At 47.6% G+C, this 25276-nt stretch overlaps 1 protein-coding gene across 1 annotated transcript in view; it reads right to left on the reverse strand.

Moving 5' to 3' along the window:
- Window positions 1-9833: 9833 nt before the first annotated feature.
- LOC125946722 (uncharacterized) overlaps window positions 9834-25276 on the reverse strand; it is a 40514-nt gene continuing 25071 nt past the window's right edge. The window contains exons 7-9 of the mRNA XM_049670596.1: window positions 21805-21902; window positions 15162-15390; window positions 9834-9967 (exon numbers count right to left, since the gene is read on the reverse strand). Coding sequence (XP_049526553.1) covers window positions 9941-9967; window positions 15162-15390; window positions 21805-21902 — 354 coding nt within the window. The 3' untranslated portion in view covers window positions 9834-9940. The remainder of the gene's footprint in view (window positions 9968-15161; window positions 15391-21804; window positions 21903-25276) is intronic.

Raw genomic sequence — 25276 nt, forward strand, 5'->3', positions numbered from 1 at the left:
AGCAATAAATACAGTAATAAATGAATGAATGAATGAAAGAATGAATGAATGAATCAATCAATCAATCAACTCTTTTGTTGTCTTACCTGTGTCGAGGCATATTCATATGCCCCAGTGTTAGTTTGGGATATTCTAGCGAATAAATCAGCCGCTCAATCAATCGTGTTGTCATGTCCCCACCTTTTCAAACTCCAGATGGCGGGCCTGATGACGGGTGGCCTACACGCCTTCCACTGCGCCTACGCGACGTACAAGCTCTACTACGAGTAGCGACAACGAAGTTCGCCCGGCGCTGGGATCAGACTGGAACGCGCCATAGTCTTCGCGCATTTTATTTTTCATTTGTAATCGTGATTAAAAGTGCGCAGTATTGTGTGCTTCTCTTAACGGCCGTAGCAGTACACGCGACAACTGTCGGTCTCCTCAGTATAGTGTATACAACTGGGGACTGCAAGCGTGGAGGAGGTGAAGACTGTACAGCGCAAAGGTGTACAGCGCGAAAGCTAAACGTGAGCGAGGCGAAGGTCTTGCCCTTGTCTGAGTTGTTGATCATGATGTTTCATTGAACTCCACAGGTAGGTGAGTTGCAGTATGATCTATAAAGTGCGAGTTATTTACGTATACTAGACGTTTGCCGTAGACGAGAGACGATCGCGGCGCTTCAAACAGCGCTCACTACAGGAAGCCGTATCTATACGATTTGTTGATCATCGGGTTTCGTTGGACTCCGGGTAGGTAACATCACAGATAAGGGCTTGGGGAGGGGGGGGGGGGTCGACTTTAAGAGTCGACTGTCGATTTCGGCTGTCGGCGATTGGCTCCAGCTGCACGAGCGAAAAGGAGACTGGCTGGCTCCTTCGCGCTCGTGCACCTGGAGCCAATCGCAACAGCCTAACTAGAAAGTCCCCTAGGGGGACTCTTACAGAATACCACCTGGTGTTTTCCTACGCTTTTTGGCCTTCTGGCGAGTTCAAATAGGTAAAGGGAGACACCATTTCTAATGGGAGACGAGCGAAGGTGTTGGTCCGATGAAGCATGGAGGAGGGGGTTGGCGAGGGAGACAAGAAGTCCTCTAAAGAATGGTCACCAGTATGGCCCATCGAGTGAGTGCCGGCTATAGGCTGTGGTGGTGAGAAAAGTGTAAAAAGGGGACGGAATGGGCCGCATTTCATCGAGGGTTTCTTCTTAATGCCGCTCAGATATGTTCCTATGTCTATAGATGCAATGCGAAAGGTAAGAAGGAAATCGGAATAAAACAGACCCACAATATGTTAACAGTTTAGTCGATGTGAGGCTGGCTATATCAAATATATATTTAAAAGCGAAGTTTTCTTCGCGTGCCACGCGGTGGTTTTGGCGTGGGTCGTCAATTTTTTCGGTCGTCGGTTTCTCGCTTGAGGGCGCCAGCGCTCTCACCTTCGAAGCCCGTGCAGAAAGCTCGATCGTCGTCCACGCACTGCTATTGTCGAGTGTTGCCAACGGGCAACATACCCAGAAAAAATTGTCTTGCTGGGTTTCGGTGTCGAGTACGAAGTGTCTGGCGAAGTGCCTTCGGCCAACACTAAATGACAGACAGCGAGTGGCAAATGTTGGTTTAGAGCAGGAACGCAGGATGAGGAAGAAGTTTGGTACGTGACTATACATTTCTTTTGAAAGCACGCTCAGAGAAGACGGAAACCAAAGTCGATCCAAATAGGTCGCGAAGCTTCGGGCGAAAAAAGGTTCAGAACGAATTGTCACCGACATCAGCAAAGGTGGTTGTGGGAGCAGCGATTGAAGCGCGACTATGTTTGGAGGGAACAAACATTGGGAAAGAAAGAAAGAAATTAAAGTGAGACACAGATTCATTCAACGAAAATAAAATTGCTAATCATTTTACATACGTGTGGCGAGAAAAGAAGAGACAACTCTATTTTACTTGATCATTATCAATAAATACCTTTTTTCAGCGCCCACCGTAAGAGCGCCCACCGATAGCGGCGGGCGCCGCTATTACTTGCAATGCAATGCAGGGGCTCTATTCTGGACACGCATGGCGGCTGCACGGCAGCCATTATCCGCCATCTTGGCTGTCTCATTGGCTGTCCAAAGGTCACGTGCTTTGAAATTTGTGCCGGGAAAAGGAAGTTTTGCAAAATGCAATTTTGCGTTTTCGTCAGAATGACGAAACGTGACGTGAAGCTGCAAGTTTTATCGACTAATACTTTTTTGTGGTTTTTGGCACCTATATTGCGACTTTAGCGCTTTAAAAAGAAAGTGGACGGTAGCGTGCAGAAGCCCGTGCAATGCATCTGCAATTTCGCGAATATGTGGTGGCGTTCCAAGATAGCCGGCATGTCAGCTCGTTGATTGGCTGAAGGAATATGCCGTGAAGAGCGTCACGGTAAGGGCCGTTTCGTAAACGTCAATTTGACGTTGCGTGACGTTGCGCTGGGCCGCCATTGCAGAGATTTTCCGCCATAATTTGTGGTGCGACGAGCCGCGAGAATTATGGTAATGAGCGGCCATGTGCAATGGCAGTGGAGAGGTATGCGTGTCGCCGCATTTTCCCTGTCATTTCGGGCCATAAAAATCTTTTGTTCACAACGCGTGCTCATAGCATTTGCATCGCTCTCGGGTGGTGTTGGCATTTGTGTTTTGCACCATCATTTTTATTAAAAACACGTTTATTTGAAATAATATTGGTTGAAACTAGCAAAATGTCTGCGACTTTTTGCATTTTTCACTATTGCGTTTGTATTGTAATCAATATTAATGACTTTTTGCGTCATCAAAGGCTATGACAACGGTGACCTTTTAATTTACAAAAATAAACGTACGCAAGACGGCGCCTTGAAGTTTCCTCTCGCGGTGCGAGTAAGCAGCGAAATGCACAAGAGATGGCAGTGCCGGCGCTTGCGTCGCTCAAGCGGATACCTGTGGCGCGCGCAACGCTATCGATGATATTCGGCCGCTTCTCAGCCAGCCGAGTCAGGCTGAGTCACTTGTGGTTCACGAGATAGCGATAACGCGGCCTAGAGCGTGCGCCGATCATCACTGGTAGGTCGCGTATGTTGTCTAAAGGTAGAAAGCAAGCGCGTGGGCGCCAATATACGATGACTCATTCAGTTTCCCGAGGACACGCATACTAGCTAATGAATCAGACGACAGTCTGCGCGCATGCAGACAACGGAAGCGAGAAAGGATTTTGATGGAATAATTGTACGCTTTGAGCTAGCTGCTTTATTTTTGCTGGGGAGGAAAACTGTTTTGCTTTATCAACCATTCTATGTTCAATGCCTACATTACAGTTTCTTAGGCGAAACGTCAAATTTGCGTCACGTTACGAAAGCAAATCGGGGCTATCGGCACCATTTTGTAAGCGTCGCGCGTACGTCACGCTTCGAAGAAAATGGCGGAATGTCCAGAATAGCGGCTCAGCTCTTGAAGCTGCAGGAAGGCGTGCTCGTAAAGGTCACGTGTTACAATACGCCTCCTCACATGTTGTGTTGTTTTGTTCGTCGACGTCTGTCTGAATTGGGTGACGTGGGTAGTTTCATTGTTTCTTAAACTGTTCAGTCAACAGTAGTCAGTTGCGACCGCCAGATAACTGTTTTTTTTTAAGTCATTTTCGTGGGACAGCGCTGGCTGACGGGCTTGGCCAAGTGAGACGAGAGGACGAGCACTCTACGCCCAAAGCGTTCGCCGGCCTCCAAAGAAAGTATGTTCTGTGCAGGGATGCGATTTCGACGCCCGTACGGCTGACCTTTTCCTGCATGTGAATATACAGCTCTAATGACAGGCCTCCGAAAACCAATTTTGCGCCTTTGAAAACAAAATGACGTCACTTCTGTTTTAACGAATATGACGTCACACTATTTTTTCTTCCGCCCGAAGTGTTCCCTCCTCGCACAGATGGCGCTAAGCCCCATGAACCGCAGATGAACCGCCATGTTTTGAACGTATGGGCTTCTGTGGAAGCTCAACGGGATGGACATGTACATACATAATCTTGTCATCATCATTCATCGCTCTTTTTATCCCCTCCCCCCTTCCCCAGTGTAGAGTAGCAGGCCAGAGCAAACTAACGCTCAAGCCGACCTCTCTGCCTTCCTTCAAATAAACCTCTCTCTCTCTCTCTCGCTACCAGGTATATTTATCGGTACCAAGGTATATTTACCTTGGATGGGATGTCAACGGGCCGCCCACTTAGTACGCCACTGCCTTCGACCCCATGGGAGGATACAACAGCCCGCGCAGTTTGACGAGACGAGCGACAAGTGGCCAACTTACCAAGTTCGACTGGAGGCCTTCTTTGAAGGCAATGTTGTCACGGACGACAAGATGAAGCGGACCCTTTTGGTTGCAGCGCTGACCACCCCCACCGTGTACGTACTTAGCGGATGACGCGCGCCAGACAAGGTGAACGAACTTTCGTACGCCCAAGTGGTAGCTTTGTTGCAGCAGCACTTCTCACCGCAACTAAACAAGATAGCACAGTCTTACAAGTTTTTTTACACGCGACCAGCTGACAGGCGAACCTGTCAAAGATTTCATAGTTTGGCGCAACGTTGCATAGTATGCTACGAGATCGCATTGTCTGTGGTCTTGCAAAGCGCAGGAGTGCATCGGCAGTTACTCGCGAAGCCGCAGCTGACGAGGAGTGAAGCAGAAGAAATCGTGTTATCAGCCGAAATGGCAGAAGCGAGCGCGCAACAGATAATGAGCCACGTCACTGAGGGAAGCGTACATGCGATGTGGGGGCCAGGCTTATCGCCCAAGAAACCGACCGCGGATTATTTCGTGCACCCGAGCGAAAGGGCACGGACCAGAGGATTGCCGGTTCCGTTCGGCCTATAGTGAACTAGAAGACTATAGTTCGGCCACATGCTTCTAGTGCCAACAGCGGGGTCATATCGCCCAAGCTTGTTTCCGTCGGCAGAGCGAGTTCGTTGAGGGGCCACCAGGGCTGTCGCGTCAGGTACACGCTCTGTCGTCTCGGGAGGAGGGCACCGCTGTGGGCACGGATGATATATTTGCGCTGGAGGCAGCGGGCAGTCATGTCAGCAACGCCGGCATAACGCAACCTATTGTGCGCACCTTGAATTGTGCGGGGGTTCCAGTGGACATGCAGGTCGATACAGGGTCACCGGTGTCGGTCATCTAGTGGCCCACCTATGAGCAAAACAAAACAGTGTGGCCCAAGCTGCGTGGTTCGCCATTGAAACAGACTTGCTTCCTGGGAAGGCTTCCGTGCGTGGACAACTTCAAGCTGAAGGTTTCGTGCGGAAACCGGTCGACAGACAGATCCCCGACAGTCCTCGGTTGCTCTGGCTCCAACCTGTGCGGACGAGAACTGATCCAGGCGTTCCACGTGCTCGAGGTGCCAGTCATGAACGTGAGCGCGACAGGTGAGCGATTGCCTTTTGTCGGGACTGATGTTAACGTCGAGCGTTTGGTAACAGAATTCGCTGATGTGTTTGCGCCAGGGCTAGCTAGGTCTTATCGAGGGTCCGCGAGCCCACTTTGAGATGCGGGACAACGTGGTATCCCAAATTCTGGAAAGCACGCGAAGTTCCGTACGCCTTTCGTCCAAGGGTAGACGCTGAACTTGACTGCCTTTTGCCGCTGGGCATTGTTGTTGCTGTACACCATTCCGAGTGGGCAACACCGGTGGTGTCCGTAGTGAAGCGTAACGAACGGCGGTGAGGTTTTCACTACGACAGACTTACGTGATGCTTACAATCGGCTACCGTTGGACGAGGAAGCCATGCTAATCACGACCATAAACACGCATGAGGGACTGTTTAGCTTCACTCGCCTGCCGTTTGGAGTGGCTTCCGCGCCGGCAGTGTTTCAACGTCGCATGGAGACCATATTGAAAGGACTTGCTGGGGTTCAGGTCTACTTAGACGACGTCATCGTCGCAGAGACACACAATGACTGCACCACACTGCGCGAAGTATTGCAGCGGTTTCGGGAATATGGCGTGCGCCTAAATGCGGACAAGTGCAAGTTCCGTCAGGCCGAGGTAGATTTCCTGGGACATCGAATTAGTGCTCAGGGCAGTCAACCAAAGTCAGTTATGTAAGGTTTTATGGCGCAAGAGCAACTAAGGCTATGATGCGCCATGATATATAATATATACGGTGGTATGGCTATGCCTTATGTTATGGCGCACACCCACTGTGGGGGATTGGCCAAGATTTGGATAGTATTAGGAAGCCTCTGTTAATACTAAAATTGGTAAAGCTGTCTGGAAGAAATGAACAATTAAAATTTAATAATTCAAGAAAATCTATTTGAAGCAACTATAACTTCCTCCACGGCTGAGCAAATTTCCCAGTGGCACTTTCGAAGAGAAGGAGGCTCCTAGAGAAAGGATATTTAGAATTGAAAAACTTGAACAGTGGATATCACAATTTCGTCTTTCTTTTGTACGGCACAGACATCCCCACAGTCGGCGGCATTGTCCTCTTACGAGTCAAGGGTGATCGTTTGTACATACGTACAGGCGCTCTCAGAATAATTCGGAACGCCGGACACGCAGCAGCGCGCCGGCGGAGTATGCGCGCAGAAAAGTAGTACCATGGTCTGCGCGTGCGCGGTCTCCCTAGCAAGCAAACGTTGCTTCGTATTGCACCTAGATTCGCGTTGTGTTGCTACAAAACGGTGCCCTATGTGTCCCTTAGCGTTTTGATAAGGGGCGCTGGGTGGGTGGTGTCTGTGACAAGCCGCGTGTGCGGATGCACGCGCGTTGGAGCAGAAGCCGTCGTGCGTGCGTGTTCGTGTGCTTGGATGACTTTTTTCTTTTGCTACTTTTTTTCCGGTAGGCGACTGTGACTAACGCTCGCAAAGGACGGTGGTTTCATCTGACGAAACCGTGAGCATATCGGTGGCCAGATTGATAAAGAGATACGAATATATTTGAACCATGCCAGTGACACGAAGTTCACCTTTTTCCTATCGAGGCAGCATGCCGAAAAGTACCGATCGATGTGCGGAGAAGAATAACTGAGCTCTGGTTACAAGAGAAATCTCAGCGCGAGATATGCCACCTCACAGGGAAGTCTTTAAGCGCGGTCAACCACATTATCCAGGCATACAGGGATGAAGACGGCCGACTATCAGATACACCACGATCCGGAAGACACAGATGCACGTCGGAAGAATGCGACCTTCTCATTGTTGCTGCAGCAGTCGCCGGTCCTTTTCAGAGCGCCGGCCAGATTAAGGCAGCACTGAACCTGCAAGCCAGTGAGGAGACAATCAGAAGGCGCATGCGAGAAGCTGGTCTTCGTGGATTTGTCGCGGCGCAAAAGCCACACCTGACAGATCGACAAAAAGCCCAACGCCTCCAATTTGCCAGGGCATATGAGCACTGGACTAGAGAAGAATGGACGCAAGTGATATTCTCGGATGAATCGACATTTACGTCGCGGTAGGATCAAGAGCGCCGCGTATGGATACCATACAACTGCAGGTATTTTATTTTCTTTTTGATCTTTGCCACACCAAATCTTCCGGCGCGCAAAAGGGTTTCATCTAGAAAGACCAATATTTATTTTTTCTCATCGTGCAGGTACGAACCCGGGTATGTTTCTGAGACCTACAGTAGCGGCCGCTGTGCTGTCAACGTGTGGGGAGCAATCAGCAAAGAGGGCCTTGGTCCGCTAGTCCGGCTGTCCCCATCGTTCACAGCTGACGCTTACTGTGAAATTCTGGACTACCACCTGGTGCCATACGCTCTGGACGGGCCATTTAAAGATGGCTGCTACTTCATCCAGCATGACCGGAGCCCGGTGCACACCGCCAGAGCTGTGCAAAATCTGCTTCAAGAGCGTGCCGTTTGTGTCCTTGACTGGCCTCCGAAAGGTGCAGACTCGAATCCGATAGAGAATGTGTGGGGCGCAATGAAGGAAAGTTTGTCCCACATGAATCTGGGAAGTGCCAGTGCTGACGAGCTCTGGCTCGCCATAACCCGAGAGTGGAAGCGCCTTAGTGAGAAGGACTTCGTAGAAGCTGCTCTACGAGTCTATTCCACGCCGGCTACAAGCTGCAGTTCGCGTGGACGGCGCATTCACGCGATATTAAAGCTGAGAATAACAATCGATTCTTTCGATTCTTTTGTTTTTTATGGGAAAATAAACCCAATGTTCTTCCTGATATTTAATTCTGTTTATTTTACATTCCACTCGCACAGCCTCTCTTTCTTAGCGTTGTAGTCTACCGCCGAGCAAATTGTAGTCTACCGCCGAGCAAAAGAAAATAGCTGTCTGCGCCAACAAATAAAGACATGGGATCAAAATGTAAGAATACTCGGTACCAAACAGCCAGATTCCGTAATTGACTGGTGCACAAATATGCGCAGACGTCCTAATGTGATGCGCAAATCAAAGATTGTGGTGTCGTGTAGAGCTTAAGATAGCATCTTTTCGATGGAGGCGAAAATGCCCGAGGGCCGTGTGCTTAGATTTAGGTGCACGTCAATGAGCCCAGGTGGTCGAAATTTCCGTAGCCCTTCACTACGGCATCTCTCAATTTCGTGGTTTTGGGGCGTTAATCCCGAACAATTACGATTATAGTACTCATGCAGTCACTTCGTCTGCATGAAATTGGACTTGACGAACATGGCGCGTTATTTAATTTCGTGAACTGTTTTATTACCGCGATCACCGACACACCTGTAAGGGAGCGGTCGTGTAATAGTCCAAATTGAACTCTCATTACCGAGCTAGTAGTACCATGGATTGAAAGATAACTAGGGTAGGAACTAATACTTCGTAGAACAGACAGACATGGTTGAAAAGAAGGCAGGGATGACCTTGTGCCCTTGCCGCTTCAACCTCAAGTAGTATCCCAGAATGAATGCAGATAATGACGAGAACACGCCGCAAGGAATCTAATTGAGGTGCGCAGTACGATACAGGGCCTGGTCCGTCCAGCCCATCTTGCCATAACGCTAAAGGGCACCTAGCGTTACCCATTTGGTGCAAGACAACGCCAATCGAGATGCACTAGGGAGCGAAACTAGCTCGCTAGGGAGGCCGCGCATGCGCACACCTTGCGTGCATTTATCCGCCGGTGCGCTCCGCCGGCGAGCGGCTGCGTGCTCGTTGTTCCGAATTATTCTGGGAGCGCCTGTACATTTTGTTTATTTCGCGTATATGGCAACGCCTCCTGCTCCATGTGTTTCCAATGTAACCATCGATTTGAAACAATGCGTCTTGATTGAATCATTTTATTTATTATTATTATTATTATTATTATTATTATTATTATTATTATTATTATTATTATTATTATTATTATTATTATTATTAGGAGCGGAGTGCTTGAAGCCCAGCTGCTTCACCTCCACCGCGAGTCAACCCGGTATTGCACTATCTCCAAGATCGGCCCACACTCACCTTGGTGTATTTTAATCTTGACGCACATACACACAAATACATGGAACCCTAGCCACATACAGCTCTGCTGTAAAACGAAATTGGTTTCCTTGATGGCAGCTGGTCATCAATGATTGTTGACAATGAACACGTTCTGGTACTGCCATGTTATCAACTGGTTTCTTTCCTTTTCTTTCTTTTTTTTTTTGCCTGTATTGCTCTGCATATTTATTCAATCGATCTGGAACTCACCGTTAGTTGTAAGTTAGCGCTGGTGCCTGCCGTTTCGTGTTTCAAGTGTCGTCCCAAAATTCCGCGCTAAATATGTAATAGTCATGGATTACGCAGGTGCTAGCCCGAACCAATGTCTCGCAAAGTCATGTCGGTAGTCCTTTAATAAAAGAAAGAAAAATTAAAGAGGGAAAGGGATCAGGGAAGAGAGCACCTTTTGTGGAGCAATCGTTTATTGAACACCGTTCGTTCTCTGCTTCGGAGGCGCGTGTATACGGTCGAGGCGAACGTCTCCGCAGCGTCCGAACGGTGTCGTGCGAGTCCCGGCCCCAACACTTGTCTCACGGGGCTGATGAAAGGCCGGTGTACTGCGAAAGAGAAGGGGATCGCATCAGACAAAGCGAGGTGATAATATGGGCTGAAAAAACTGAGAGATACGCTCTCAGTTTCAGCATTTCGTAACTATCAGGTTGACCCATCTGCCAACAATATAATAGGCACTCTCGTATTCACTCGCACAATGCTCGCACAGTTATTTTCTTATTTGGGGCGAAATATTGAACCGAAGTTGCGGCGGGGCTATGATTACGCGGGGTAAATTTAAATATTCCTATACAACGTTCTGTACGTGCTAAATAGAAAAAAAAGGAATAGCATTATTGGGGCGGTAAATTGGAGGTTTATCACGGCAGCAATGGTAAGCTCAAACAAAATATTACTTCTAAAGAATTAATTATGGGGTTTTACATTCCAAAACCACCATCTGGTTATGAGGCACGCCGTAGTGGGGGACTCCGGACTAACTTCGACCACCTGGGATTATTTAATGTGCACCTAAATCCAAGTACACGGCTGTTTTCTGCACTTCGCCCCCATCGAAATGCGGCCGCCGTGGCCGGGATTTGATGCCGCGAACTCGTGCTTAGTAGCCCAACACCATAACCACTACGCAAACCACGACGGGTCATTGCTTCTAAACCGCGCTTACATTTGCAATAAGAGCACGTGTTCTACATAAGCGAGAACTGTAAGAGATCATTGTTTGCAGACACTAGCTAAGCCTATGGTCACTAAATTGATAAGTAACGTAACTCCGGCCCGACCTCTTTGGACTCGATGTATACACTGACGTTGGAACAAGCAGACGACTGTCGTTGTAGCGATCCTCGAGGATGCGATGATTGCTAGACGAAATAAATAAATATATCTATACACAATTTTGATGTCCAATATGGCGGGTGCGAGAATTATGCGAGTAAATACGGTATATTTCCTCTCTCTACTACTCTTTTCACTACACCATCTCGTTAGACTAGATATGCGTCAAATAGTAATCTTCGGTTGCCTATATGACATAACGTATGCGGAGAGCGATTAGCTCAATACCACTGGACAAAAATTTGGACTATAAGCGACCCCTGGAATCTAAGGTAGCAAGAAATTTTAAGCATAATTTGAAAATACGTTAGTTGCTAAATCAGGAATAATAAGCATCTTTTTTTTTCGCTTGCAGTCTCTAGTGCACTTTTGCTTTTTGCTACTTTTGTAGTGGTTGGACTATTTGGACGTTTCCTCGTTCATTTTCAATATATTCGTTTATTTATTTTTCACTGCCGAGCTCTTTCATGCATTCTTCACTGGACTGCATCCAGCCAATTTAGGATATAGGTTGAGATAGTTTGTGCACTGTTTCTTGCGATTTATCAGCAATATTAACTGAATGGTAAAAAAAAAGGCTAATAGGCGATCGCATGTCCCGTCAGGCTGTGTACACAATTATGCACGCTCAGATAGTGCGCGAAAAACGAAAGCAGCGCTGAAAATAATACTATTTAAAACGTATCATATGGGGATTGAAGCACTTATGATTTCACTTGTGCTGCAAGTTCGAATAATACGTGTAAATAGTTGTCGTAAGACAAGTTGGAAGATTGAAAGTTAGGTGTTTGGCTTTCAATGGTCAGCATGTCGCCATTTACCCGCCTTGGTGGCATAGCGGCTATGGCATTGGCTATGGCTTGCGCCGCACTTCGATAGGGGCGAAATGCAAAAAAAAAAAAGACGCCTGTACATATAGGTGTACATTGAATAACCCGACATGTCGCAATTAATCCGGAGCCCTCCCCCACTACAGCCCGCCTCATAATCGTATCGCCACTTCGACACGTAAAGCCTCAGAATTTAATGTCGTCGTATAATGGGTTCACTTCTTTAATTGTTTTTTTACATTGTATCTTTTTCATCGGGTATATTTTTATATTGGTGAGATAGCCGCTTTCCAAGTATCCTAAGCGTGAAGTATATAGTTGATGTTCTCATATCTGACGTGCCTGTAGATAACTATACGGATGGAGCCAACATTCGAAAAAGTTGACGAACTGACTGAATGAGTCTTGATTCCTAATGCATTGTGTGATTGTAAGCCTTTTCTTTATTTTGAATAGGTAGGTAAGTGGGTGAAACTAAACTTTTAAGGCGCAGAATAAACTGAGCTTGAAGAAGTCAGAAAGGGGGGAATATGGGACACACGAGTTGAGACACGAGCTACAGTTACATGAAGTCAACAAAATCGGGTCGAGTCGTCGACTTGTCGTTTCGAGATCCGGTCGTCGGTTTCATGTAAACAGGTTTGGCTGGAGACGAGTTCTGTCAACTGGCTTGCAAAGGTGTGTGTGGGGGGGGTGGCGGGTTGACTTTTCCCCAGCCCGATTGGCAAGATACATGTTAACGCGGTCGGGTCGGTTTGATTCAGGTCGACTTCTGGCTGGACCTGCTCGCGCCTAATTCACGTACGCGAAGCGACAGTGATCGAGGGCACAAATTGCAACAGCTCGCCGTCGCTTCTGTATTCTGACCGCGTCCACTCAGACTCGCCGAAGAAACACTGGGTCCGAATTTCGTGACGTTACAATGTATCTTCCATTCTTCTGTTTTTATCAGCGCCGCGGAGATTAACTAATCTCAGCGATAACGGCGGCTCACGCGAGTCGTGACGGAGCCAATGGCGAAAGTCGAAAAAACTTTCTGGAAACATTAATGGAGCGTTAGAAAGAAACAACCCCTGGCGTTCCATTCCAGGTGAAGCAAGGATTCTACCTAGAAGATTTCGACTTTTTCTACGTCGTTTAACGACCCTAACACGCGCAGACAATTTCAAATCCGTGACGTCACGGTTCTTCTTTTTTGTTTTTAAAGTGAGAGCTCGGCCTTCATTTAATGCAGACTCCTTTTCTTACCCGTCAAATAATAGAAAATAGTTGTTCTCAATGACTACATTACAAGTTCCAACTAATTGGTTTCTACTCCGATAAGTGCCTTTAACCTTTCAACTACACTTTATAAGAAAAAAAGTTTGCACTATTTGGGGCATATCTCGTCCTACAACGATAATCGTCATCTGCCTTGCTTGTGTTTCCTTTCTTGAATACTCTGCGCTCTCTACTTTCCTGTCGAGAGTGCTACGTCACGCTGATGACACGCATGTCATTAATGAACGGGAAGTACTGGGCGCGCAGCGCTAAAGAAAGTGAAGTCGCGCAAGACAGCTGACGATTATCGTTGTGTGACAAGATAAGTCCCAAAGGGTGCGAACTTTTTCAAGAGTGTAGCCAATATTCCAACCTCGTCGACATTCGTTACAGGGCTCCTCACCCAGGTCTGGCCATGTTGAGCTGACAAGCGCAGTGCATACGATGCGCACTAAACAGTCGTGTCTGCAAAGTATTACGCCGCTACGCGCCGCGAAAGCAGGCGAAATTTCAAGACAAACACCGTGTGCCCATCTTCTCGCGGGCGACGCGCTCCCAGCCGCAGAGTCGACGTCAATCGCACAAGCGCGCCTACGTAGATTGCAGTACTGTGACGTCACTGACAGTGACACGTGACTTCGAGAATCATTCGAGACAACATCAGTTATTTGTTTGATCTGTTGCTTCATTAGATGATTTATTGTTTAGAGAAATAATAAAACCTACAAACCGATTGTCGGCGAGTCTTTGTTTTACTCGGCGCCGTAGCAAGAGGAACGTATTTCCGTTTCGTCTGCTTGTGCCCACGTCGTGCAGTAGCGCGTGCAGAAAACAAACCAATCTGCCATTTTCTACCGGGTTCCAATGCGCGATGATGCTCTTTCATCCTCTCGCGTCTGCCTCAGTGCTGGTGACTGTGGCACTGACTTATACCGCTAATCAGGTGTTCTAGACGGGCTTCGGCACTCAAGGCCTTAAGGGCTCTGCTGAAGTTCTTAAGGGCTTGTGAATTGTGCGACCGGCTTTGAACGTTGTAGCGCGTAGGGTCGCGTTATTGCGCGAACGTTCTTACTTCAATTTTAATTTTTTCTTCTATCACCTTTTATTCCCTTTACACCTTGCCCCAGTACAGGGTAGCAAGCCGGTATTTACACTGGCTAACCTCCTTGTCTTTCTTTCCCTTTCTCTCTCTCTCGTGCAGAGCGCGCGAAATCGTACGCTACGCGAAACGAGGCAAATGAGACAAAGATCGATGCTACTCCAGACAAATATCGGTGCACACTGTCTGCCTCACAAAAATACGAATGACGTCTATAGCAAGGCGAAAATAGTGTGCCAAGCGGGCGTGGGATGACGCGCGCGTCTTGTCGATTCAAACCGCCATTCCTCGCGAAGCCCGGCAAACGCAAGGCGCGCGCGAGCGAGCGAGCTTTCGCGCGCCGGCAAGCGTATACGTGTAGTTTGGCCTCCAGATTAAGGAGACAAAGCGTTGGAGGACGCAAATCGCCGGATTTACAAAAGACCGCACAGGGCCTATAACGGAGTTTGCGTCTCCAAACGCTTAAGCACCCTAATCAAATATTATCTAATAATAATTTATCCCAGAAAGAAATCGCTGTTTCGCCCGAAACGCGAAGCATCGATTGCGATAGCAAATTAGTGGACAGCTATAGAAAGTAAGGATAGTAGTTTTATCGTCCGCATAAACTTGTAAACTTGCGCTTATTAACAAAATAACAAGCATGGTGTCAGCGCACACAGGCCCAAACATGAACACATCACACTCGATGAGCGCGGGCACTCGCTATCAAAACGCTGGCGTGAGGAAGCGCGCAAGCAGCAGCGAGCGAAGTGACCTTCGTGCTGTCTATCGTTTCGACGCGAACTGAGCGACGAGAACGCAGCACGCACAAAGGTATGAGCCGTCGGCGCACCTTGACTCTGCCCCCAACGCAGATCGCTTTCAAAATAATACCCGCGCTGGCCGCGCAATATGCAGTTGCAGCCGGAGTAGAACGCTGAACACCCCCTGGGTGCCTCGCGCGCGACTGAAGACAGCGCGCTTTTCCCGGTTTTTCCCTTGTGCGCGCGAGATTGCGCCGTGATTATCGGCTCCCCTCGCAAGGTTTCACTCGTATATATACAGCATACGGCGCGCGGGGACGGTGTTATCGCCCTTGGGGTTTATACGGAACGTCACGGCGACGACGACGGCAAAAATGAGCATGAAGTGTCCATATAATTGCTATCGCAGTAAAATGCAAAATGAAATGAAACGTTGAAGACAGAGGAAGACGCTTTATATGGCACTCACGACTTCCACGGTGTGCGTCTGCAGGTTTCGGGTAACTTTGATATCCTTGATCATTGGGTCGGCTGAGGATCTGGTCAAGGATATCACAATCGCCGACTTCGGAACTGGCGCGCCCAGTAACGAGATGGCCATTCTGTCGGCGTGGAAGTGGATCACGACCATCATCTCCTGGTCCTTCTGCAAGCCCCCCAGTGTGGCAGCAACCTGGCCGCCGTAATATACTTTGATCCTGCCATCGACGATGTCGCAAAAAAAAGAATGTTTACACATGAACACAAAAGAACAACAACAAGCGAACAAAAAAAAAAAAAGACAAGTGAGAAAAAATGTACAGATCAGGCGCACATGTTGGAATACATGTACAGCGAAGTTTTCGTTTTAAGCGGTTAATCAAGTGCTATAAGTTTGCCCATTTCATTCTTTCGTATTTCATTCTTTCATTCAGGAAAGTGGCGCATATTTCATTCTTTCATTCAAGAACGCGTCAAGGCTCATCGAACATCCATACTAGGCAATGTGACACACGCGGCGATATCTTCCCAAAGGGACTATAGAAGTATGCATGCGATTGCGGCCTAACGGCTATAGACCATCCGGCTGCTGCGCCGGGTGACCACGTTGGATCCCAACATCGAGCACGTGATTCAACTTGGTTCTCAAGTGTGAGATTGAGAAAACTCCGCCACGTGTTTTCGTTTCGCGGGCCAATCCGAGAAGGGCGCGAGCCGTCATCCGAGCCAATCACATTCGTTAAAAATGGCGAATTTGACAACAATACGAGTTTACGAACCTACGAGGCAGGGACTTAGCGCTAGAACCACGAGGTACAGAAGTAACGCGACCGCACGCAGGACGGTGGGGCTGTACTTCCAACTGCATAGTTTTACAGCAACAGAGCCCTGTGCACACATGCACATTAACACCACCACTTCCCACTATCAGGTAGACGTTACCTAGAAAGTTCACCTTTGTGTTCTGGAGGGCTAGAAAAAAAAAAAAACAAACGTCCCATGCCTAATTGATAAAGTAGTCTAGTTTATTTATTGAGTTACCCTAATGACTACGCCCTCCGGAAAAGGGGGGGGGGTGCATTACATAGGGAGAAATAGTGATAAAGGTGATGGGCCACTTGTTAATAATAACTAACGAACATCAAAACGTTAAAGCAAGAAAAAAAAAGGCGATATAGGTGAAATAAAAGTAGTGACGTCACACTGTAGTTCTTTATAACATTTGCAGCGATTACACAAGGATCGTAACACAGCAATATAGGCTCTCACGCAAGGTACAGATGAAGTGAAACACCAGAGTGAGAATCACAAATACCCAGATAACGTATTAAAAGGCACCATATACAATTCGCAGATAAGAGGACATAAACACATTGAACCGAACAGGGGGTCTGCTTTTAAAACTCCCAGAATGAAAAATCAATAACATGTCGCAACTGAACTGAATGAGAAACCAATAGAAGCACAGATGATATAAATACAAAACAACAATATTCACGTGAATATGCCCTTTAAATTGCTAACAAGTATGTCAAATTAGCCGTTAGCGCGCAATAGACACAGGGGCAGTGTGTATACCACCGTGCTCTATTAGCTCTGTTTGGTGTTTCATAATTCGTGATGTGTTATGTGCATATGTGCACGCGATGCCAGTTATCGAAATCGGTCTGTAAATTGAAGCTATTGAAGCATCGCCAGATTTAAGTACGGAAATAACTAGGGCGATTTTCCAATGTTATGGTATAGTACGGTATATACGGAGTCGGTAACAAAGTATATACGGAGTCGGTAACAAGTCGGGAAACAATGCGGCTAATATGTTGAATACGTCAGGTTGATTTAACTTCAGAAGCTTTGGACATGTTATCAGGCCCTGGAGAGGAGTTCACTGGTACCAAATCAATACTTGATAATGTGCCTTGATGGGTGATAACTACGACATCAATGTATGCACCTAAAGAGGTAAAGCAAAGGTAACAAGAAAGGGGCATCTCGTCGACGAATAATGAATTTGGCTTATAGATACTGCGTCTGCGCTGTAACACTGTGCTTGTCCGTCCAAGCGCATGCTGCGTCTTGAGTCGCCCAGTCCGTTTTGTTGCCGCCCAGCGCGTTAAGCATATGGCGAAGGACGTTCGATGCCATTCACAGAAAACTACGTGGTCACTGCGGTGCGTTATATGCATGCACTGCTTCAGCGGAAATGCAGCGAAGTGTGGTCTGGAACGTCTGATAAAAGGGCGGACAAAATTAGTGGGCAAAACAAAGTTGCTTAGTCATGTGCTGCACTGCTGAACTTCGCAAGATAATTTTAATTAAACTCTTTACAATTCCGCCGTAGCACGGCTCGCCCTTGTATGTTAGTCGGCCCAGCGTAACACTTTCTTTTGCTCCGGACCTCGGTAGCGAGCACATTTCGCGGGCAACAGGTTCGTCCAGATATTAGAGTTAGTGCTATCGCGTAACGAAAGCAGGTGACAACCTTTTCTTAGATCACCCTTTTCTATATATAGTTTGTTCTGTAAATGGTGTGGGAATCACGGTCGCACAAGCGCCAGGCAAGTTTGAGAATAGGCAAGAACCTTCCTTTCGCCGGCGGCGCACGGGAATCGAAAGCGCTATCAGCGCCACCGGGCGCGCCACGTGAGATCCCTGCGACATTGCCCGAGTCTCACTGGTCGCCCGCAAGTGGCGACTGCGGAAGGCTCTGCCGCTTCTCCAGTTTTCCCGTACGTGGTTATAGTCGGCCACGCTTTGACGTGGCAGTCGCCGCGGCCGCTTGTGTACCCCAGCTGGTATATAAGTCCGAAGCCCCCTCTTTACCTAGCGTATTAACGCGACAGCGTTAAGGGCCCCGTGTCGCAGAAAATCCGGCGTCGGCGTAAGCGCCGGCGTCGTTGGCGGAAATATTCGTGCCAAACCACATCATCCCGAACCACCCCGACCGGGCAGGCCCTTCGCGTGGCGCAAGGCGTTATTGAACAGAAATTGAATTTCTCAAAGCAAAAGCCGTCAGAAAAATCGTAAAATACTATATAACAGCAACCTACAGACGTGACAGCGTCGGATTGTAATTTGAATATACGAGAAAAAAGCCTGATGAGCAGCCAGGGATCTTTGAATGCTATCGCGTTCCACTCTTAAAGGCAAAGCTTATAAGCGTTCTCCAAATCTTTTATTGTCTTAGAGGGAACCCTCAGTGACGTAAACTATACCTCGCTGGCCTGGTCGAAGTGTTAGTTGCAACCGCAAGGAAATGCTTTCCGAGTGTACACGCGTGGTTGTCGTCTATTGTTTTCTCGAACTTGTACCGGGCCGCAGTGGATCGGCAGGCGTTCGCGAACCGCTGGTGTGCCGAGGCGGAGCAACGTTGGAACCCCCTTATCCCTACACCTTGGCCCCTAACGTGGCGGCAAGCTCTTGGCAAAACGATCGGTTCGCGGCGAGGAAGGCTTCGTCTGGACCAACGTTAGTCCTCGCCTAAAAGGCGTGATTGCTAACCATGTTGGGCATGCGCTTTCTAGAGTGCCAGTTAACGCTGCATCCGTGTCGCCAAAATCGTCTGGGCGCCGAGATTTGCACTGATTTGGTTTCTCCGGAGAGATCTCCCAAAGCCAACCGGCCTGCCGATCTCTGATGAACTTCCAACCCCGACAAGAGTTTCCGATTGTAGGTACAGAATGGCGTTTGCTAACGTTAGCGATGGCACCATATTACTCCTTTCTAGATTCCACGCACCACCTTATGTTTATTGTAGCCCAAAAGTGCCCCATGTTTAATTACTGCTGCCTTCCCCCCGCCCTTTATTTTTACGTTGGCGGGTGCTTGAGTAAGTCTTTCCGGCGTTTGTGTATACGCCGATGTATTTGTATTGCCTGACTATGCGTATGACTCGCTGTTGAATTGATACCCCGTAATTACGTGTCTCTTCATTACGCTAGCGCAAGACAGGGGTAATTGGAGATCGCAGGGAGAGGCCTTCGTCCTGCAGCGGACATAAAATATAGGCTGCTGCTGCTGATGATGAATTACGTGTCTCTTCATTAGAGGTGATAATTCCCGATTTCTCTGTGCTAAACTTAAGGCCTAGATTTGTTGCTGCGTTGCAACACATGTGTATGTGTGTGTGTTTGTGCGTGTGCTAGACATTGACTTTCGTTATTTTGCTGTCCATTCCATTTCATCTTTTGTAATTTGTATTGGTCGCTCACTGCATATTGTCACGAGCCTGCAGAAGTAGTCTTGTGGGTTTAATAAACCGTAGAGCAGCTGGCTCCTGGAAAACGCGTCCGTCGATGCTGGCGCTCGAGCAGGGAAGAGGCGCGCGGTCTTCTCTGTTCTCTTGGGCTCGACCCACTCTTGCCCTCGACCCACTATCAACAGGTGGCAATATTCTTGCAAAATCTAATTATTGCTTTTGATGTGTGCATAACTGATTATTTGTTTCCTTCCCCACCTGCCTGGTCTTCAATGACCGCAGCATTTCCTGAATGAATGAATGAATTCGCAAGTCACTGTGAATAGCTTGCACTGTCCGCTGGTAGCCCTATGTCGTCCACACAGGTCCGTACACGGACCTTCTGACGGGAGTGCCACTCTCAGCGCCACAATCGGTCGCGCACGAGACTAATGGCAGACTAAAGCTACAGAAATGGCAGCAACAGGCTGTACGAAGTGCCCCCCCCCCCCCCCCCTCCTCCTTGTCTCCACTGTCGAAGGGACCCATTCACTTGTACCGATGCTTACAATGAGTCAACAATATAAATATACGCAAACGAGAGTGGTTTGGTAATTTTCACGCCATTCTTTAATGCAAATGTGGCACGGTTTCCACCATAATGAGAACGAGAAGCGGTAACCATATGCGGTGAAGTAAAGAGCAAGTACCGTTGTAGTGCTTGGATATTGATCACAGCGCTATTCTGAGGAAACTATACGGCGAGAAACTGGTGACGTCAGAATTTATTGCGGTCGCGTGCTCGACAAAATGCTTATTTTTGTGGCTGTTAGTCTAATAAACTCCTGAGCAGCCGCACCAGCACTGGCCGGGGAGAGTGCCAAAAAAGAAAGCTTCGGCTCGGAGGCATCTATCTAAACGCATCGGAAACGAGAAATCATCATGCTTGGAAGCCACGGTATCAAATTTGATGAAGTTTGTTGCATTTAAAAGAAAAAAGTTAAAAGCTAGTGGCTGTTGCAAACAGAATTTCTATTTTTCAAATTTTTTAATAAAACTTCTTCAAAATCGGAGATTTTCAGAAAACGAAACTATTAGGCTTACAACTCTGTAGCTGAGCAATCAAAAACAATGTTACAAATCTGCAAGGTGAACATGATAGTGCATCTAAAGCAGTCAAAGTTGATGTGGAATAAATGGCTCTCAAATAGACCACTAACATGTGAGTAGGACGTTTTGCAAAACTCTCGTAAACATTGTAACTGATTCACGTAATATAAAAACTAATACATCGAGATTGTCCGCTTTGTATGTTCTAACGGGTGCAGTTTACAGAACTTCGTCATGTATTCTTGGAGCAGATTTACGGATTTCTAAACTTCGTGAGTCTATTTTCTCAGAGATTAATTTTCGGCAATTTTTGTAGAAAAAAAAAAACCAACAATCCCTAAATCGATATTTCGCTTCCAGCAGTCATTAGAATTTGAGTTTCTTTATAAAATTCAATAAAGTGCTATAAAATCGTTGGAAACGCTGTCAGAAGCGAACTTCTGTGTTTTACATGAAATTTGAATAGGCGGTATCAGATTTTGGCCCAGATGACCACTTTCTGCCTGATGACGTCGCGACACAGCCATTTCCTGTTGACTGAAACGAAAGCCTGCTCGTAAACAAAGCTAATAAAGTGAATAATTTAGACCACTCCGAAATTTGTCCAGTACTTTTTTTTCTACGGTTTAGAATTCTTTGACCTTCATATATGGGGTGGCAATTTTTAAGTTTTACGGTATTTTTTAAAAATCGCTTGCGGCACATAGCATAATTATTGTCATTGTGCTGGTATATTCGGACAGGCGGACATTGCTAGCACAATAAATCGAAACACATAGACGACTATAATTAACAAAAATTCACGAGTTACCTTCCCTATTAGTTACTATAGGGCACACATTAGAATTTACGAATTGTAGCCGGTGAGTTTGCAAGACGTAACCACATGAAATAAATTTCCAGGAGGACACCAGTTTCGGGATGTCCCTTCCCAAAGTGTGGGATGAAATACATGGGCGTTCCAGTTACTTTTTGTGCTTCAATGTATAGAACAGCATTTTGGTATAAAACTAAGTGGCCGCCTGACACCGGTCATGCTCTGGCGGCCACTCCACAAACAGCGCAATTTTACGGCGAGTTTGATGGCGCATATTTCCAGATTGGTGCCATTATGAAAATTCATTCCAGGTGGACACGCCTTGCAAATTAAAAATTCTGTAAGACCTAGAAATTATGAAAAATTAAGTTGAAATTGTACGTGTCAGTTGTCCTTTAAGGCAACTAGAGTCGCTGTCGTTGGGCAGTTTATCGTGTTCTTTGGAAATAACACATACGGATTGGTTGATTGATTGGTTGATTGGTTGATTGATTGATTGATTGATTGATTGATTGAAGAAGTGCTTACTCTCCCGTGCTCTTCTCACGCATACGGCACGTCCCTGTGAACCGTATGAGGCCACCGAATCCCACGATGTACTGTGCAGGAAGTGTGTAGCTGTGGTTCTGCGAGGAGAAGAGGCACCGTCGATTAGAACAGTGACCGTGACGGCTCAGCACACTAAAGAGCACTGTAGGAACAGGCATTTGCGCGGCATGTAGGCAACCCTTTTCCGCCCACGACATCTGGAGGCAACATTGAAAGGGTACGGTGCCAGCGTCGTAGAACTCGATATGTCAGAAAGTATCGCCTTTGCAGGAATGACAACTTCACGGCTGCGCTGCTGACGCTGAAGCTGGCCGAACGGCCATTTTCGCACTTGGGAGGTGTCATGTGTCACGTGTTCCCTCGAGACGCCGAGACTGGCCGCATCGCCATTTTACAATCTGCTCAGCTGGCAGTGACGCGGGATCATGCGTGTTTTAGGTGCGAAGCACCTTATGCTCCCAGGCTGTCGGCGTCTCCTGTCGTATTCGTCGTAGTCACGGTCAGCAAGCGGCTCGTGCTCGCGCTCGGCACGCGCTCGTGCCACTGCTCCCGCGTTCGTCGTCGTCGTGTTCCACAGCTGGCTGCGCTGCCGCTCATCATTCCAGCGTACAATTTCACTTCTGTCGTCGTAATGGTGAGGCCGCGTTTACGGGGTTATGAGCCATTGCTTAAAGCAGTATGAGACCATTAGCGGTGCATCACTGCATGCTTCGCACCTCCCCAGGTTTCACGTCAGTGGAGCTCCATTTCGCTCAATGGGTCATTCGAGCACCGAGTTTTTCTTTTTTTGACCATGCTGTGTCCGTTGGTGTTGCTTCACTGTTGCGATGTCTTAAAGATCGGTGGGTGTTCTGTTTTGCAGCCCCCTGAGTCGCGGACATGACTGGGTGCTATAGGGAATTGGGTCACTCTCCATAATCACGCTGATTGTGATTACTCGCGAACGGTACCCAGCTGCCCATATGTACACCCCTCTTTATGATTCCGCAAAGATAGACAAAATATGACTGTTTATTTTTCAAACATCCCCGTTCAGTTACTTCTTATTTAACACGCTATAGTTAAGCAGAGCGAACAAAGTAGGCCGCAATGTTAAGCGCGCGGCAGGCAGACCATAAAGAAATATCAATGTAGTGGTGCAGTGAGCACTTTTTGGATGCAAAACAATCCATCTATAACGACCCGGCTTGAAGCCGTGCTGCAGAATTTACTAATCGGGTGCTTACATGTCTTGTATCACACAGAGATGACAGTAGAGAACAAGGCAGTGCCAAAACTCGGTCACAAATTTATTACCGGTGTCAGGCGGCCACTTTCGATCGCGATCGTGCCCGATCCCGATGGATTGCGGATCGACTTCGGATTGTGATAGACTACGGATAGATTGCGTTGGCTATTTATACTGATTCGTACATTCGAGTACGTTTCAGAATGTGCACCACCATTCGCGTCGAGCACACAATCTGATTTGAATTGATTCGATGTAGAATCGGCAACATCATCTTGGACAAGTTCGATTCATGTACGCGCACCTCTTGCGCCAAGCGATATCTTTGCAGCAGTCGTTACCCGGTGCAACATGGCCAGCGAAATCAAATAACTTGCGCACGTCGACATGCAAAGATGTACCCAACAGATCTAGCGTGGAAGCATAACATATATTCAGTCAAACTGCGCAGTGTAAACGTTGGCAGCCTTTCCCGCATGTATTGCGCACAATCTGCCTCGATCTAATCAAAATTCTTGTCGTTTGGTTATTGATGAAATACAAATCGCAGCGGAATGGGGAATTGATGGTTGCCAAAGATTACCTTTTTTTTTAATTTGAAACGAAAGTGTTGCTATGGGCAACGTCGTGAAACGAACGAGAGCGCACCGTCGCAGCGGGCCCTGTTGCAGTCAGCTGCAGTCAGGAGGAGTGGCTTTTCCGCATAGTATGGATGCTTAAGCGCGCAATATTGCGGACGTACGCGCAACTCTGCTACATTTGGTAGCATCTACAGAAACTCTACCTAAGCGCGCCTTTAATGCCAAGCGCTCTAGCAGGGAGTGTTGACGGCTGCTTGTATATAGGTACACAGGGTTCCACGTACTGTTAAAGGGAACACTTGAGTGCAGAGCATGTCCGGATTTTCCTCTCTCGCAAGAGTACAATCGCCTAGATTTGGAGCGGATAACTTGTAGTTCGTAGATCCCACTCCTTTCGACACGCCTGTGCAGTGCACTGACATTGCCTTCGCAGCCACTTGCAGCTAGCACGCCAGCCACGTATAAGGGCCTCACATTCGAGTGCTCCCTTTAACAGGGGACCGCACTGTACATACAAGATGCTACCCAAAAGTTCCAGGAATTCAGTCGCAAAAGGAAATTGTTGACCATAACGCCTAATCAGCACTGTGCCCCCTCAAAGTAGTCCCCTTGAGCATGTATACACCGATCCCCGCGTTTCTGCCGCGATTTCATGCGTTCCTGGAGCTCTCCAGGCGACAGTTTGTTGAGGACCGCCTGCGATTCCGACTGGATCTCTTCAACTACCTGAAACCGACGTCCTTTCAGCCTCAACTTCAACTTTGGGAACAAGAAAAAGTCACAAGGAGCGAGGTCCGGTGAATAGCGTGGGTGCGGAAGTGACCGTGATTTGTTTGGAAGTCAGGAGCTGTCGAACAACGGAGTGATGTGTGAGCGGGCTCATCACGACATGTTTTCGTGATGAAGAAGCCAGTTGTTCTTCCACTTTTCCGGCGGCTTACGATGAATGCTTTCTCTTAAGCACCTCAAAACGTCACAGTCAAGCTCACTATTCACGGTTTGTCAAGGATGTAAGAATTCCTTGTGGGCAATTCCATGTAGGTAAAGAGAGAAAAAAAAAAACAGTGAGCATGGACTTCACATTCCCACAAGCTTGACGTACCTTTTGCGTCCGCTGAGAATTTGGCGACTTCCATTGCAACAACTGCTGTTTGGTTTGAGGATCGTCGCCATACACCCATGTCTCATCCCCGGTTATTACACTGGAGAGGAATGTGGGATTGTCTCAGACTTGTTGCTTCAGTTCCGTACAGACAGAAACACGGTGCAGCTTCCGTTCGTCACTGAGCAGCCTTGGCACAAATTTTGCAGAAATGCGCCTCATGTTCAAAACATGATGCTGAGCTGTGCCGTACAAGTGTCCTACAATGTCGCAGACATACTTTATAGTTTGCCTGTGATTTCCAAGGATAGTCTTACGAACTTCCGTTATCGTTTCCGGGGTTGTGCTCGTTGACGGGCGTCCAGAACGTTCATCGTCGTCAACACGCATTCGACCCTCTTTGAAGCATTTATGCCATAAGAACGTCCTACTTTGGCTCATGGCGTCGACTCTAAAAGCGTCCTCTAGCATACGATGAGTTTCTGCCGCAGTTTTGTCAAGTGTAAAGCAGAACTTGATGCAAATTCTTCGCTTATTGAT

This window comes from Dermacentor silvarum, chromosome 7, assembly GCF_013339745.2.
Source record: "Dermacentor silvarum isolate Dsil-2018 chromosome 7, BIME_Dsil_1.4, whole genome shotgun sequence".
Lineage (NCBI taxonomy): Eukaryota > Metazoa > Arthropoda > Arachnida > Ixodida > Ixodidae > Dermacentor > Dermacentor silvarum.